Source organism: Vigna radiata, unplaced genomic scaffold (genome assembly GCF_000741045.1).
Source record: "Vigna radiata var. radiata cultivar VC1973A unplaced genomic scaffold, Vradiata_ver6 scaffold_7, whole genome shotgun sequence".
Classification (NCBI taxonomy): Eukaryota; Viridiplantae; Streptophyta; class Magnoliopsida; order Fabales; family Fabaceae; genus Vigna; species Vigna radiata.
The window spans coordinates 3857877-3875322 of NW_014543262.1; the positions used below are offsets into that span (position 1 = coordinate 3857877).

At 33.7% G+C, this 17446-nt stretch overlaps 2 protein-coding genes across 11 annotated transcripts; both read left to right on the top strand.

Annotated features, from left to right (window-relative positions):
* Nucleotides 1-5388: 5388 nt before the first annotated feature.
* On the top strand, nucleotides 5389-10103 carry LOC106753666 (probable leucine-rich repeat receptor-like protein kinase At5g49770). The gene is made up of 8 exons (XM_014635511.2): nucleotides 5389-6177; nucleotides 6589-6805; nucleotides 6906-7114; nucleotides 7658-7784; nucleotides 8014-8085; nucleotides 8297-8483; nucleotides 8557-8689; nucleotides 9264-10103. The coding sequence occupies exons 2-8, from the start codon at nucleotides 6661-6663 to the stop codon at nucleotides 9519-9521; spliced, it is 1131 nt and encodes a 376-aa protein (XP_014490997.1). The 5' UTR covers nucleotides 5389-6177; nucleotides 6589-6660; the 3' UTR covers nucleotides 9522-10103.
* A 2897-nt stretch (nucleotides 10104-13000) lies between these two features.
* LOC106753796 (UPF0496 protein At3g19330) lies at nucleotides 13001-17038 on the top strand. Of its 10 annotated transcripts, none has more exons than XR_002666852.1 (5): nucleotides 13001-13218; nucleotides 13302-14325; nucleotides 14551-15857; nucleotides 16110-16119; nucleotides 16739-17038. XR_002666852.1 is itself a non-coding variant. In XM_022777738.1 (4 exons), the coding sequence occupies exons 1-3, from the start codon at nucleotides 13155-13157 to the stop codon at nucleotides 14555-14557; spliced, it is 1095 nt and encodes a 364-aa protein (XP_022633459.1). In that variant the 5' UTR covers nucleotides 13001-13154; the 3' UTR covers nucleotides 14558-14601; nucleotides 16739-17031. The 10 variants fall into 10 exon arrangements, 5 of the variants coding, with proteins under 5 accessions (XP_022633459.1, XP_022633460.1, XP_022633458.1 ...); XR_002666854.1 differs by having other exon boundaries at nucleotides 14551-14601; nucleotides 16064-16119; nucleotides 16739-17032; XR_002666851.1 differs by having other exon boundaries at nucleotides 14551-14601; nucleotides 16078-16119; nucleotides 16739-17032.
* Nucleotides 17039-17446: the final 408 nt, after the last annotated feature.

Consider the following 17446-nt stretch of genomic DNA (forward strand, 5'->3'; position numbering starts at 1 on the left):
AAAAAAGATACATGTATATAAACATTTTTCTAGAAATTTAGAACAAAATTTTACCATTTATTAAGTAATTTGAAAAGAAAAAAAATATATTCAACAACGAAAATAACATTGAATCAAACTTATTTAAGAAAATATATCTAACTTCAAATTTAAGTGATGTAAATACTCCATTAATGAGCCATGTAAATGTTCCATTAATGTAGATAGAGAAAGAAGAGAAAGATTGCTATTTATAGTGGGGAGGTGTAGGATATTTTTGGAATAAAAGAAAATAGTGGGGAGATGTAAAATATTTTTGAAATAAATTAAATTAATGGGGAGGTACAGGTCCCACTTGGGGAGGTGTAGGAAGCAACACCCTTTTTTTTATTACCAATATCTCATACTAAAAGTGTATATAAAGTAGAACTGCCTAAAATCATTTTCAATATCTTCTCTCCATGTATTAAATACAATTATGAAAAAAAAAAAAATAGAAACACATGAAGGGTGGGTCATCACGAAATAATATCTCTGGACCAACATATATAAGTTTATCATAATTTAAATTTAAGTACATCAAATAATTCCACAAACTATCTCATTTATTTCAAATTCTTATTTCAAATTCTTATTTGTAATATTGTCAAAATGGATCATTCCACCCGATCTCACATGACTATCACGAGTTCATCACTTATTGAACCAACTCAATTCGATTCATTTAGGATGTTGCTCTTCCACCAACACCTTTACTCCCTCCACCTCCCCAACTCTATATAAAAATTTTTTAATTACAAAATTAACCTTTTTTATTTTTTAATCTTATTTATTTATTTTATTCTTTTGAAATTCTAAATTTCTATGATAACCACTCCCTCCACCACCCCAACTTCTTCCTATAACTCTCCATTTTTTTTTAATTACAAAATTTATCTTTTTTACTTTAATTTTTACTTTTTTAAGAAAACCCTAAATCTCTATCTCTCATTTTCACTCTCACAGCAACCCCACCTTCCAACTCTTATTTTTACTCTCACAACGGTTCCACCCCCAACTCTCATTTTCACTCTTTCTCTCATTAATTTGTATTTTTATTTACTAGACCTTTCTTATACAAAATATTTCATTAGTTACTTAAGATTTCGTTTCTTAACAAAAGAACGAACCTATTGTAAACTTCCATTAAAAATGTTCTTAAATTAAAGATGTAATTTATAAGATTAAATAATCATATTTATTCTTGTTTAAAATATTATATAAAAGTAAAAAATAGAGATAAAAATTTATTCGCCAAAATCGCTCGATATATTTCATCAAGTTAATTGATAAAAATTTTGAAAAAATAAGTAAAATAAACTAAAATAAAATTCTTTGAAAGCTAGAATTTAGTTTCACATAAAAATTTTATATATAAAATTTGGGCATTCGTAAATGAGTATTTTCTTTGGATCAAAAATAAAATTTTGCAAAAATATATAAAGACTTTTATAAATTAGTTTATTTAAAAAAATATTTTATTTTTCTTTCCTAATAGTGAGTTAAAGATGAGTAGGAAGAAGGTTTGGTTGCTTGAGTTGTAGTGTTTGGAAGATATTATGGGTTGGGATTTTTATTGAATAGAAGATAATAACGAGTGAGTGAGAGTTTTGAGCTGAGTAAAAGAAGAGGAGATAAAGTTTGGAAGAGTTTTGTAGGTGGTTGGAAGGAGAGAGAAGGAAAAAAGAGTAGAGGAAGAGATCTTTTCTAACCTCGGGATGCAATTAGATCTGAAGGAAAAGAGACATGTTTTAGTTTCATTTTACAGTGTCGACATTCGTTTGTCCTTCAACGAATGTCGACATTTGTTTGTCCTTTAATGGAGGTCGATATTTGTTTTTCCTTCAAGAGATGTCAATATTCGTGTACGATATTCACATCCATTTAAAAATTCAACGTATATTTACATCTGTTTAAATATTATTGAAGGGTAAAAGATGAATGAGGAGGTATAGGGAGCAGTGTGTGGTGGTGGAGGGAGTAACTCTCGCTCATTTATTAGTGAGCTAGAAAAAAATTCAAACTTAGCCCGACACACCACGGGTTGGTGAATAAACGGGTTGGTTCACTGGCTCACTTAATTACAATTCTTTTTAAATAAAAAAAATTACAAACTTTCTATAATTCAAATCTAAATAAATTTCACTAAGCCGGATTAAAATCTGACACATATAAAAAAAATACAATTATTTTAAATCGAATTCGACCTAAACCCGTGATGAGTCGAATTGACCAAGAAATTCTTATCCATTTTGACAACTCTACTTATTTGTTTATTTATTTATAAATGTCAACGTGAATACAATATATTATATAACAAGGAGACATATTGCACAATACTTTTATTTATAATGTCCAACAATCAAAGGAAAATAATACTTTACTTATTTTAAGCACTTTTAGTGTACAGAACTCTCACTTTTATAAACTAAGGCACATTCATCAACAAATAATGAAATACCTAAAATATGTAATAATGGTGTAAGAATTCTTGTTCAACTTTTAATCACATGATGACGTAATCTATATGATTTATATCTCCTTTTATTAATACGTTTTTGTGCTTAATATTATGTAACCAAATATTGGTTCAACATACCTTCCCAATTTAGGAGATCTTAATAATCCAATATAACATATATCAATTGAAAGGAAATAACGTAATTCATCCCAATACCTTCCGTAAATTTTTTTTCTAGAATATATTTTTGAAATGACGGAGACAACATATGAATAATAAGAAACTGTTTTAAATGAAGTGGGATGCATGCAAAAGTACATGTTTTAAATGAAGGGTATGTTTGGTAATCACAACAGAAACAAAGGACAGGGAAGTGTAAATAGAAATTTAGGGGAAGCACAGCAACCACTTCATTCCTAAAGAAGGCCATTTCTTTCTACATTCCCACATTTTCTGCCTGCACCCCGTGAACAGATGAAATAACCAATTTGTCCTTATCTTGAAATTGTGGAGGTGCAGAAAGAAATGTCCCTAACGTAAAAGGGGTCTGCAACAATAATTTGCAGGAAATTATAGTTGTGCTTTTTGGTGGCAGAGATGTGATGAAGTACTATAATATAGTAGGACAGCCGCATTTTCCACAAGAAAAGCTTTTTGAGTTGAGGTCCCAGTTAAGGATTGCTCCTCTGATTCTCCAGCTACATGGAATTTCAATTCATGTGACAGAGGTTTTGGCATCCAGCTATGTTCAATGACTTCTAAGTTTCAACAACCAAGCCAACACAAAAAATAAAATAGAAGAAAGAAAGGGTTATAGCAATCAATCATGCAGCGTAATGAAAGGGAATAATGTTGCTTGCTTGGAGTAGTGAGGTCTCATCTAAGATTCTGATGACTCATAAATGGGTACATAAAGTAATGCTCACAGTTTCAAATTCATATAAATACACCAATAAATGTCATTGGTTAATAGTGAATAAACCAATAATAAAATGGGCTGCACCAACTTCTCATCAATGTTTCACTCACACAGCTCCATAATATATATATGTATGTAATGGCTGAAACAGTAGCAAAAATGTGAAAGAAAAGGAGAAACTGAAAACAGTGACAGGTTAGTAAAAAGGGTACCCAGTTGGGTACAGGGGATTGGGTAATCTGGTATTCTACGTCACCGATCTAAAGATGTGATCTTTGTGGGGTTGCATCGATTATACTGTCTGAAAAGTTTGGAAGAAATAATGTGAATTGAGTTTATTTGCTGTTAGGTGAGGGGTGAGACACAGAATGGCAAAAGGGCAGTGAATCAGTATAAGGCAAAACCAGTTAAATTAATATACTGACACCATAGGCCAGTGATGCCAGTTTTAAAGAGACCAAACCAAACCTAAACTAATTAGTTTTTGTGTTGCAAAATGGACTTTCATCAGTTCATGAGCAGAAAGGGTAGTACTAAATCATTGTGCCTCAATAATTTTGTACGTTGACATTGTCTAATTAATTAAATGGTGGTTTACTAATAACTATTATTCTTATCCATCTATCTGTTACTGATCATATATATCATTGCCTCCCTATTGTCTTTCTTTCATCAAGTCTAAGAATCTTTCAAATCAAAATTAATCATGTCATTTGTTTCCTTCACATTGGTTCAAATACTCTTCCTCAGGATTATCTTTCTTTTTCTCACCAAAGAAAGTAAACATTTCAAAGATCTGTCATTCTGAATAACAATTGTCAGATCAGTCTAATTCTAGAAGTGAGATTAGAAAATTACTTTCTTGAATTTAAAGGTGTGAGTCATTTCAGCTCTCTAATTATCAGTTAATTTTGCTCATGATGTCAAGATCAATTTCATTAATGGGAATCAAATTGAGCATAATGTGATTTTTGAAGAACAATATTTGAATGACAGTTGAAAGAACCATATCTACCTTTTACTAATATATCAGACTGAATTTGAGAGTGGGTAATACCAGTTTTAAGAACTGTTTTTGATTGGTACTACATTTCTGAGAGGTTCTTGACTTGTTGTAATCATCACGGTAATCATCATCACTCCGTGGTATTATAATATTTGTTTCAAATGCAATGACAGAGAACAAATGGCACATTAAAGAATAATTGATAGAATCCGAAATGTTGCTGTTAGAAACGGGAATAAACAAAAGCTAAAAAGGAACAGAACCGTAGAGTTTGCCGTTACATATTCCTTGCTTTTTGTCCTAAATTTCATTCACTTACGAACTAACATGATCCTTACATTATCATCATCATCATCATCATCATTATTATTATTATACAGAAATATTTAAAATTCTCAGTAGGAGCAACGTCAACATAGCTGGCTGGTGGGGCACAACAACCCCACAAAGAACAAGCCACAACTTTGAATCTCCCTCTCTCACCCTTTTGGTATGTTATTTTTTTACAAATTCACAAGTGTCTTTTTACCACATATACAATGTGTAAAATCATTACAAACCATAAAATCATGTGGTAAAAATGTGTTTGATAATACTTAGTAGATCACATGTGTTTTTTTACCTAATACTGTGATGTTGAAGCCAGATAAAATTAGCATTACTTAATGAAGAATTTGATGTGAAAAATGTCAGATTTTGTGGCTGTGCATGTCATGTGTGAAAATAAATAGGAGATACATGATCTCAGTGATTTTACTCTTGCAATGTACTGTGTCTCCTGGCTCTCCCTTTCTATCTGTTTGTGCTGTTGCAGCAGTGTGAATCTGTTACAGCTTAGATGCCCTGTACACGACACAGAAAAATAAATCCCATTCAACTTGCGGTACCAGACAACAATTATGCCACTTTACAGCCCACAAAAAAAAAAAAAATTAAAAAAAAAAGATTATTTTTTTGCCCTTCTCTCTCTGTCTTTCTCTGTCATACCCTCTCTCTCTATCTCTGTTTCTCTCTCTAACTGCATTCTCCTCCTAAGACTTGTGCTTCAATATTAGTCAGCTTGAATTGAATTTCCCTTCAGCTGGGGTGGAACCATCAATCAAAAGAATATAAAGTGTCCCTTGTTTTTGTGGGTTTGTTTACATGTACATACATATATATACTATGTGTATATTTATGGTGATGATTTTGAATTGGGGTGTTTGGTGGAGGTGGTAATAAACCTGATAGTGTGTTGTGTCTGTCGGCGCAAGGTCACTTTCTGTCGGCATTGTCTGTATCCACTATCCAACGATGATACACTTCTGAGAGAGAGAAAGAAAGAGTATTTTTATTTTATCATAATAAAAATTAATAAAAGTACACCGAGATAGAGAGGTTTTACTTCTGGGTTTTCATTGCTTACAGAGTGGCACTACCTTTCAGGAAGCATATTCATACCAGTCCTTGACCTTGTCTTTGGAGCCAACTGAGACTTCAAGTGTTGCTCCTGATCTGAAGGGGTTTTCTGATTTTCATGCCACCAAAACCCCACTTTCCAAATTTGCATCTTGTGTGAAAGCCTTGAAAATCTTGGTTTGATTGTCAGATTTGTGTTGAGGGTGGACAATTGGTTCATATGAGGGAAGCTGAAGGGGGTTTGTGGGTCAATCTTGATTTCCGTGAGTGGCATTGGAAGCTCCTTCAAAGTGTCATTGGTAAATGAAGCTCAGGCTTTCTGAGATCCTGCCTCATTATTTATCTCGTGGTATAGGCCTGGAGATTTCACAAAAAGTAACCACTTTATTCTCTATGTTTTTCCTTCCATTCTACTCTGCTTTTATTTACTTGTTCATTTCTCTTTTTAGATTTCATCTATATGCAGAGTTGCTGCAATGCTATTAGGCAAGATCCAATTTTATCAGCCTGCATTACATTTATTAGAACATACATGCATTTTACTGGGTTTCATAAAATTCTTCCAATTTTTGCTGGTGATGTTAGCCTACCATCATTTATCAATTTTAGGTCTTGCATTATCATCATATTCAATTTTATTCAGTTCTTCTGCTTGCATTCTTCACTGCATGCCTTCTTCATTGAGTTAGAACTCTTGGTCACTTCGGTTCTTAAGTTTTTGGATTCTCAACTGCATCTATCTCCTATATTTTGAAGTACATTATTCTGATCTTTTTCTATTCTCAGGACTCCAGGTTTAATGTATAGTAATAGTTCATATAAATTTGAACAGCATAAGTGAAGGGATTCCCACACCAGATGTCAAGTACTCTTGCAGCAATATTTGGAGGAGCTGCAGGAGCCGTGGCATTGGTAGGGATTGCTATACTTATATGGTTTTGTTTGTCTCGCCAGAGGAATGTTTCTAGAACTTCAGAGACAGGGTCCTCTGATCCTTCACAAGGTAAAATCTTACATGCATTTGTTAGATATACATATATACATATATACTCCCAGATGAATAATTTTCCTAAACTGATGCAAATCAATTCCATTGCATGCAGTTGGAAGACACGGTGCAATCGAGTTGCCTATACGAGACACTAGACGTTTTGAGATGGAAGAACTATCTCTGGCAACAAATAGTTTCAGTGACAAAAATTTGATTGGAGAAGGGAAATTTGGAGAGGTTTACAAGGGTTTACTTCAAGATGGGATGCTTGTAGCCATCAAAAAACGTCGTGGACTCGCCAGTCAGGAATTTGTGGATGAGGTAATACTCATCAGTTTCAAGCTCTAAAATTCGATTGCATGAGATTCCATGAGTTTGGAATTTGATTAGTCAATAAAATTGCTTTCCTTTATATGCTTCTTATAATTTGGAAAGGATGCCCTCTTTCTCTTCATGTCTTACTAGTCCTTCTTCTGACCCTTTTCTGTTTCTGCTTCAGAATTTGGAATACAGTTATACAGTAAACTCCACTTAGCTTCACATATCATTTGATTCAGAAATATGAATCTTTCTTTGCCCATTAGTTCACACTCTAATGTGTGACAGCCATGTCTGATAAAAATATTTATTTACATGTGATCATAATCTGTATTTCTCTCTCAATTCCTTTATTGTGACAGAGACTTCATGTTGAAAAATTTACTAGTCAGACTTTGTGAGCATAAACTGTATCACAGTTTTTGACATTTTCACTTCATAATTCTGAGGCAATGTTCAATTGCATACACTATATAGTCTTGACTAAATGTTTCCCTGACGGTTCATTCTCTTGGTTTGATCTAACATGACTTTGCTTTTCTGTAGGTACGCTATCTCTCATCCATTCACCACCGGAATCTCGTCACTCTTTTAGGCTACTGTCAGGAGAACAGTCTTCAGTTTCTTATATATGAATATGTGCCTAATGGAAGCGTCTCCAGTCACTTGTATGGTAAATTTCTGTATATCTGCAAAGCTTAATTAATAAGTTTATCTCTATTTAGATTCATAGTTGTACTGAAATACAGTGATAGTTCTGTTATCGTGTGTTTTATGCTTTTCTGCATGCATGCAAAACTTAACTTCATTTCTCTACCATTCATGAAATCTCTCACATCTTGTTTTGGCTAAATGTATCCTTTCTTGAAGCTCATGATGGTTACTTTGATTTTCCTCTGCAGGCGGTGGTCAACAATCGCAACAGAAGCTAGAATTCAAGCTTAGGCTTTCAATAGCTCAAGGTGCAGCTAAAGGTGATCCTTTGCAAAATCAGTGAGCATTTGTGGCTTTCCTGGTATCAGTTTTCTTCTCTTTTAGATAAAATACCCAAGTATCTTAATGGATCCCACAATTTGTTTTTGTAAGCCATCCTAAAACTGAGTTATTTGGTAGCACCTTCTCTATGCAGAAATCCATGAGCAGTGTTCCTGATTTTCAAAAGCTCATTCATACTATTTTGTGCAGGTTTGGCTCATCTTCACTCTCTGAGTCCCCGTTTGGTGCATAAGAATTTCAAAACCGCTAATGTTCTTGTGGATGAAAACTTCATTGCTAAGGTGGCAGATGCTGGACTCCGCAACTTTCTGGGGAGAGTTGACACTGCAGGCTCCTCTTCTCAAGTGGCAACAGATGAAATATTCCTTGCATCAGAGTAATATATATCTCTATATCTCATGAGTCATTTGTGCTCTTCTGGTTTTCATGCACACCATCATGCCTTGCAGGGTGAGAGAGTTCAGACGATTTTCTGAAAAGAGCGATGTATACAGCTTTGGAGTATTCTTGCTGGAATTGTTAAGCGGGAAAGAAGCAACAGCATCACCATTTCCAGACTCTAATCAGAATCTGGTTGAATGGGTAAAGTTTAACTTATATGTACTATCACTATAGAGGCTTTTCACACAAACTAACTAATCAAAAAACAATGTTTGCAACATCTGACTTTTAAGTCAGTTATGGTAAGAATCAACACTATAATCACACCTCACAGTGTAAAAATCCTTTCACCACATGAATACATATACCACTTAGGATCTATGATCCATAAGTTAGAATTTGCATGTGTGATATTCTTGTATTTTCTAAAATTATACATCCAAGGTGACATGACACAACTTGGTGTTGAAAGTGTGTCATAGCTAGTTTTCATGATGTGGTTTGGTGTATTCTTACGAATTTGGATTCTCTGTTGTGTTTTTGGTGTTATTTCTATGTTAAGCCTTCAAAGTATACTGATATAGGTATATTAAAAAAAATTAAATATATTTTAAAACATGAATATCAATGTATATGAGTGTATTTTGAAGGTTTAACAGAGAGACAAAACCAAAGAATCCAGCAGAGAACCTGGAGTGGTAATCTTACAACAGGTAAAGTCCATGAGCTGCTTATGTAATTGATTTTTGGTGTTGTTTTGTTGTGCATAATAAAGGTGTTAAGCAATGAAGACCGTGGCATGATGTCTTATGATCGGAGATTGGAGAGTAGTTTTACAGCTGAAGGAATGGAAGATTACATCATGCTGATGATCAGATGCTTAGACCCTTCAAGTGAGAGAAGACCTGCCATGAGCTATGTGGAAACGGAACTTGATAGGATCCTAGAGAAGGAAATGAAATTGACAACAATCATGGGAGAAGGAACCCCATATGTGACTCTTGGAAGCACGTTATTCAAATCAACAACATGAAACAAAAGGTTAAAAATTGTTTCTTACTATATATATTATTTGTGCATTACTTCTTTGCTTTCCCTCAGTGCATACCAGAAAATAGGGTCAGTTGCTTCCTAAGTGTATAAAGAGCACCTGTATCTCCCTTTATCCCTCTCTTCTTCTTTTCTTTTTCATGGGCCATTGAAAAGCTGTATTCTTTACTTTCTTTTTCTTCTTCCCCATTTTTTCCTTCATAAATGTATGAATTCTCTTGTAAACCATTATTTGTTGTTAATATGACACTGAAATTTGGGTTGGTGTGGTAAACTATTCATCATCTTTATTTTGCACTTTCTTCTTTTTCCAGTCTCCACATTTTCCCATTTCAAATAATGGTTAAAAATTGCAGTGGTAGTTATATTTATGATTGCGATTTTTAACGTGGAAGGAAGATTGCAGGCAAATAATGGTGATAGGGTACTAAACACTTTCACGTTCTGCCCAATAAGGAGACAAAGTCTTTTTTGTAAACCTTGTTAAAAATTTGGTTTCACATCACTACTGTCATTCCTTACGTCACATTATAATATGGAAATGGAATTGTTACAAACAGGATGACGGTAATTAAATAGCAACCACAACATTGTTTCACTTTTTTAAAGTGCACTCACGTTACAAGACTTAAATCACGCTAATCTTTTAAATAAATAATACTTAATTTTTTCTAATTTTTAAATAGATATTAAATTGGTCATATATTGCTTAGTGTTTCGGTATAATGTTGTGTCGAAGACTAGACGGATCTTGAAAACTGAGCGGATTTTGATGATCGGACAGACCTAAGTACTCCATGTTGTATTTCAAGGTCGGACGGATGTTGAAGACTATATGCGCTTCAAGCTGTGTGGAAGACCGGACGGTCTGGTAAAGACTACGAATTGAACAAAGGTTGGACGACTTGTGAAGACTACGAAATGACAGAGAGCGGACGGGCTCCCTCCTCCTTCTCCAAGTTGGGCGGGCAGGTACCTGTCAAAGGTACTCTGACACTCAAGTCAGTAAAATGATCGAACGGCTAGTATAGCAAACAGTGCATTTATTATATCGTGATCTGAAATCATACCTGAAACTTTTATTTATATTAGTTGTAATGGATTTTTACCTTTCATCGGCCTAATGAAGGTCCAATCACACCTTAATCTCCATTAAGGACTTTAATGAGTTATTACTGTTTTATAATTTAACCATGTGGTCGGCCAAGGTTGTTGGCCGGCCTAGATAGTCAACCTAAATGATCGTTTTTGGATGGTCGATTTGGTTGTGTGCAGGAAACCGTGGTAGCGTACGATACACTTAGAAATAAAAGTAATTTAAATATAGTGTGTTTTCTAATTTTTATACATTTTTAAAGATAAAATTGTGATAATGTTATTCATTTTAAAACAAATAATAATTTAAACGTGATGATTAATCAGCAACAATAAGTTAAGATTGTTCCAATTTGATGATTGTGTTGATATGAATGACTGTAAAGAATTATTTTTGAATAAGTTTAGAAATAAAATGACAAGTAGTATATGTTGTGTAAACAACCTTTTTATATGAAAAAAATAAAATCTTAAAGTTGTTTTTCTCCTCTTTTCATTTTATTTGATTTTTACTCTAGTTATTATGAATCAGCAGAATTTTAGAGATTTAAATATTCGATCATAAATAACTGAGTTTTTCTTTTTTTCAATGTTGAACATCATTTTCTGCAAATTGTGTGAATCTTTCTTCTTAGACAAAACGGGGGTGTTAGTTTTTTCCACCTTGCGACTTGCCACTTGCGACTAAGTCTTCTCTACATCTACAAATATAAAATATATTTTCATGCTTTCATTCTTGTTTCTCATTCTCTCACTTTCTTTTCTTTTCTATCTTTCTCAAGGGTTATTTATTTAAGTTTTTAGAGTTTCTTATTAGTATTAAGATTATTAAAATATGAAAAGTTATTGTATCCTAATAGATTTGCACAATACACTATAGATAAATCATTATAGATGATGAATAAACACATTTTAGAAAAATCAATTTATTTGTGTTTTTTATCAATTTTACATTTTATATATATATATATATATATATATATATTATAGTTCAACATGTCATTCATTAAATCTAACAATTCTATGTTGTTTGAGATTTTTTTTTCTTGATATTATGAAGTATGACTTTGTTAATAATTATTTTCACGATACATTAAAGATCATCCATCTTATTCGAGGAAGGGATTGATGGACAAAAATGGATAACATAATATCTATTTTTTGGCCTCGCTAAGGTTCTTCTCGAATTTGTGGATTAACTTTGATTTGTTTAGTGTGTTGACTTGGTGATGGATTCTTCAATCGTATCTTCTACAATATATATATATATATATATATATATATATATATATATATATATATATATATTATAGTCAAACATGTCATTTATTAGGATCTAACAATTATACGTTGTATGAGATTTTCTTCTTGATATTATGAAGTATGATTTTGTTAGTAATTACTTTCACGATGCATGCATTAAAGATCCTCCATCCTATTAAGAGTCAGGGTTTGGCGGACAAAGATGGACAATAAGGATACATAATATCCATTTTTCGACCTCGCTAATGATCTTCTCGATTCTCTCCTAATTTGTAAATGAACTTTGATTTGTCCAACATGTTGTTGATTTAATGATGGATTCTTCAATCGTATCTTCTACAATATCAATCAATTTATCAATTTTTTTTCTAATATATTCTACTTTGTTGGTCAACTCATTTCCTTTCCAATTTCCTCTAATTGGTTTGTGAACTCGTTTATTCCCTTTAGAACTATGAGACAAAAGAAAGAGTTGAGATAAATTGAAATTGAAAAGATAAAAATAATAGTCTTACTATTTTATTAACGACAGAATTAAATGACAATATACATTTTGAGTACTCAATTAAATGAAAAGATTTAAGAGACTTAATTAAAAATATATAAATTTATGAAATACTTAAAATTAATTAAATCCTTTTTTAAAAATAACATAAAAATTACTCAATAAAACAATTTTTTTAAAAAATCTTAATTAAAAAATCTAAAATTATGAAATACTTGAAATTTAATTAAATCCTTTTTAAATGTTATTATTAAATTGTTTTTCCAGATATCTAAATAAAAGGTAACTTTGGTCCATGAATGGACTACTTTGTTGAAAAATAACATGAACACAGTTTATGTTACAAAATCACCAACCGATAATTTGTACATTTTTAAATATATTTAATATTAGAAAAATTATAACTTATAACAATTAAAATACTCTGGTCAAATAAAAAATTAAAATATAATAAATTTGGATTATTTTATTAATAAAACAATTAGAAAGAAATTAATTAAAATTGACAATTTTCGAATCCAAGACACGTTAAAGGGCTACAATTTTTCTTCTTCCATTTTATTTACTTTATTAAAAAAAAAACTATAAAATAAAATGAAGGATAGAGTTGACTTTGAGCACAACAATCAACGTCTGCAATCTATTCGAAGGAAGTCTCAAACCAGTCCAAACTAAAAACTGTCACTAGCCTCTGCAATCAGATACAGGCATAGTTTCTTGCATTGAAGAATAATACAAACTATTTAATTAGAAATGCTGGAATGCGTTTCAGTCCCCAACACCAACGCTTCTATTCCCACACCTTCCAATTCTCAAGGTAAAATCAAAACCAGAACCTCTTTACTCTCACCCCAACCTGTTTGTCAAAATGTCTCACCGAATCTTCGCCTTCTTTCGTAGGGAACTCCACCGAGGTAGAAGAATCGGAAGGAGAAGAAGATGAGGACGCTTCCACCGCAAGCTTAAACGTGTCCACCGAATTCCTCCGCGCCGTGCAGGCCCCCTCCTACAAGGAGATCCGCTCCATCATCGAAGCCCCTCCGCCTGTCCACCACGCCCACGACCAAGACTCACACCACCGCTACGTCCTATCTCAGCTCCTCCAACCTGACTCCAACAGCGTTCATGAAGCCCTCGCCAAGTTCAAACCTACCAGCAAACTCACGCGTCTCGTCTCCACCTACTTTGAACACAGCGAAACCACCTCTGACTTCTGTCTCCGCCTCCTCCTCACCATCATCCGCGCGCGCGACCTATACGCGCCACTCTCCCGCCTCCTCTCCGTCCTCCCCGCCGATGGGCCGCCGCTCTCCCAGGCCCAGTGCGACCGCGCCTACGATCTCTTCCTCCAATTCGACAGCCAGGAGAACCCCTTCCTGCTCTCCCACCTCCACCAGCTCCGCGACAGCTTCTCCCACCTGAAGGGCGACATCCAGCGCGACCTCCGCAGGTGCCACTCTAGAATCCGTATGTTTGGCCACGCCACCGTCGGGTGCGCCGTTATTTCCGTCGCCGTAATTGCCGCCGTCGCCGTCGTCGCCGTCCATGCAGCAATAGGTTTCACTGCCGTAGCCGCGACTCCGTTTTGTGTTCCCCGGCAGAAGAGGAGGGAGCTTGTGAGGTTGAAGCAGCTTGAGGCTGCGGAGAATGGAACTCTTGTGGTGAATGACATCAACACCATTGATAGCCTAGTTGATCGGCTTCAAACCGCGGTGGAAGCTGATAAGGCTTTCGTTCGGATTGCGTTGGAGAGGGGAAGGGAGAGGCATCCCATTCAGCAGGTGCTTAAAGAGCTTACAAAGAACCAACCTGTTTTGGAGCATTTGCTTGGGGATCTTGAGCAACATATATACTTCTGCTTTTACAGTGTTAACAAGGCCAGATATGCCCTTCTCAAAGAGATATGCAATCATCAAAATCTATAGTTAGTTCCTTTTGAGTTTTTATATCACAGTCTTAGTCACAGTTTTGTTGCTGTCATGGTATTGTGCGAAATTGCAGTCGAATTTTGTTGGCATGACTGTGATTGCATAACCGAGACACCACAAATCTTGATGTTTCAATCGAAATCGTGGTCTTGGATTGTGTTTTAAAAACCTTGGATTGCATCACCGACTAATTTTGTTTTTTTGTTTATTTGTGATGATAGTTGCTGATTCTGGATTCATGCAAAAATGTATTACTAACCCTGCAATTAAAGGTGTGGGCTCTTTTTATAATTTGTCAGACTGACTCTATATATGATATTTGTAGTTATATACATCAAATTAAATTCCTCCGTTTGAATGTATTTACCATTCGGTTCAATCATTTGAGATAGTGGTGCCAGCCAGTGCTGGCCATCCTTTTACTTGCCATCACATTTTAAGATCCTAGAAGGACTATTGTGTAGGGGTGACATTTCAGGAACAGATTAGGGTCATCTAGTATACGCCATCATATATGGCACGTAATCAATTGTATGCATCATGATGCACTTTGAAGTGCTAATAATGTTAATTTGCGTTGTTATCTCTTTATGGGTCTGTTCATAATGCTAGTTATAGAGTTGCCCGGGGATATTCCATGTGTTGTTTTAACTGTTTAGTTTGTTTGACGAATCCTTTCAAGCTATAATCTGAACAATATATATCAGGACTCAACAATTAATTACAGAATTTCCCTAATGAGTGAGTGTAGGGGATGATCTGTCATTTATTCAGAATCATAGGACATAGGATATTTATGAAGAATTAAAATATTGATTCTGCTATAAATGTGGGAGAAAACCGAAAAACAAATCCTCGAAAAATCAGTAGAGAATAAAAGAAATAAACACCCCTGATTCTAATTGTCATTCTATGAAGTGTGCAACGCTAGGTACAAGCTTCAAAGCAAACATTGATGGGAAAGTTTGGGAAAAGGATATTGATGTCACACTGAAAAAAGAATGAGAAGATAGTGATGATAAGTTGTGAAATTAATCGTAACAAGTTATTTTAATAAGATCAAATTAGGATTCTTATAATTCAGAATTCCACAAAATTCTCATAGAGAATTTTCTCTATCAAAATCATATACATTTCCATCATGTTAGAAGTGCGTGATTTATAGGATGAATTAAGCAAAATGTTCTAAATTTTAGACTAGTCCTCAATAAGAAATATTTAACATCTTTTAGTAACTAACTCTTGTTAATACTTTTTTTAATTTGCATTATATAAATCATTATCTCCCTTATTTAGTTAAAAATATGAAGTTACAAAAAGGGCTAAAAATTACATTCACCTCCTCCACATCATATCAAGTATATAGGAGGTCCAAGTGTAAGGCTGAACACCACATTACAAGCTGCATTTTCAAAGCATAACAGATCTCCCCAGCTCGTGATGAACTTATACTTTTATATATCCTGCTGTCTTCGGTCAGATTACAGTTCAAGATATTGTTACTACATATCAGGCTAATACTATGCAGGTGAGCTTGGATGGAAATAGAATCAGATAAAGTCGAATGCAACAAACCTGTTTGTTTGATCACAAGCTGGTTTATCCAGTTATTTACTGAATCTTTAAAATAAGTTCTAAAATGATTGATGTTGGAAGAACTTGCTGCACGAAAAGTATTCGTTTTAAAACAGTTATTTTAAGATCTAACTAAAATTACTTTTTTGTGTCTTTGAGTATGTTCTTAACAGAGACTGGAATTATCTGTTGGATTATATTGCAGAACGGCCCTGGTCAGTATGAATGAGTATTTTTTACACCCCCTTCCCCCTATCCATAATGATATTGAGATATTGTACTGCCTAATCCTGCTCAAACTTGCATAATATATTATTTATATTTATAACTAAGAATTACAAATTATGCCAAATAATTTTATTTAGTGAATTAAATAGATTTCCATTTGAATATTTTCTTCATTTATGTTGTAGTTGCTTGCGCTGATTCTACTGTTCAATAAGAATGGCGAAGACAAATTTATGCATAAAATGATGTTTGCTTGCAACAATTTGGAAGGAAGGAAGGAAATGTGGTGATTTGTAGGTTACATGTTTAATTTATCACCCGCAGATGGAAAGAGATTTGGAGGAAATTGATATTAAATGTCATTTTTGTCCTTGTTTTATTTCGTAATTTGTCTCCGGTGTAATGGATTCAAATCTTAACTTAATCGTTTCCATTGTAAACTTTGTAATCGATTCCGATGTAAATTTATTGTAATGCAAATGCAAATATTCTTCTTTGTGTAGCCATTTGCTGAGATTCCTGCATGAACATTCACACCAAACACAAGATTCCTGACCCAACAATGTGTCATTGGTCATTATATCTCGTGGTTTTATAATTGTTCAGGTTTATACGTTGGAGATGAAGAAGCAGCCGAAAGCAGCCTGCCACTGTCACTGTCAAGGTTCGTGGGTTGATGCATGGCCACCGTGAAGGAAGTTGAAGAGGCCATCGTGAGACGTTGAAGAAGCAACAATGAGGTTGAAGATGTTACATATGAAAAAGGAGCATAAGTAACCAAACCTATTCCCCAAATTCCTATAGCTTCTGTTATTGTTACATTAACTTAAATTTTAGAGATTTGTTATTTTATTAGTTTTTGATTTAGTAATATTTGGTTTGATTTTGATTGAGATAAAATCGATATAGATAGTTTTGATTTTAAGTAAATTGATATTTTATATTCAATATTTATTATTTGTACTTGGTCTAAGACTCTATTTGCACTTGAAAATTGTCAAAGTTTAATGAAAATAACTCACAATGGATTCAAGAGTAAAATGAGTAAAATTATTTGTGTAGGATATGTTTTTTTTAACAGTTATCCTATTCTTTTCTAATTTGCAACTATCAGACTATTCATATGCTTTTGCTCTAGGTAGCCAATTACTTTTTGCAGCACTAAAATGCCCACTTTTTCATTGTAAAACACTTTTCTATTATATAATATTTCAGATTAAGTAATTTGAAATATAAATTTTTTAATTATGTATTATTTAACAATACATCTCGAGAATATGTGTAACCTGTAATACCTTTTCATTACAGATTACA

Bases quoted from the DNA above. Each gene is read 5' to 3' on its own strand.
- LOC106753666 (XM_014635511.2), top strand. From the start codon at position 6,661: ATGTCAAGTACTCTTGCAGCAATATTTGGAGGAGCTGCAGGAGCCGTG. The intron at 6,806-6,905 runs GTAAAATCTTAC...CATTGCATGCAG, and splicing joins GTCCTCTGATCCTTCACAAG to TTGGAAGACACGGTGCAATC. The intron at 8,086-8,296 runs GTGATCCTTTGC...TATTTTGTGCAG, and splicing joins AGCTCAAGGTGCAGCTAAAG to GTTTGGCTCATCTTCACTCT.
- LOC106753796 (XM_022777738.1), top strand. From the start codon at position 13,155: ATGCTGGAATGCGTTTCAGTCCCCAACACCAACGCTTCTATTCCCACA. The intron at 13,219-13,301 runs GTAAAATCAAAA...CTTCTTTCGTAG, and splicing joins CACACCTTCCAATTCTCAAG to GGAACTCCACCGAGGTAGAA.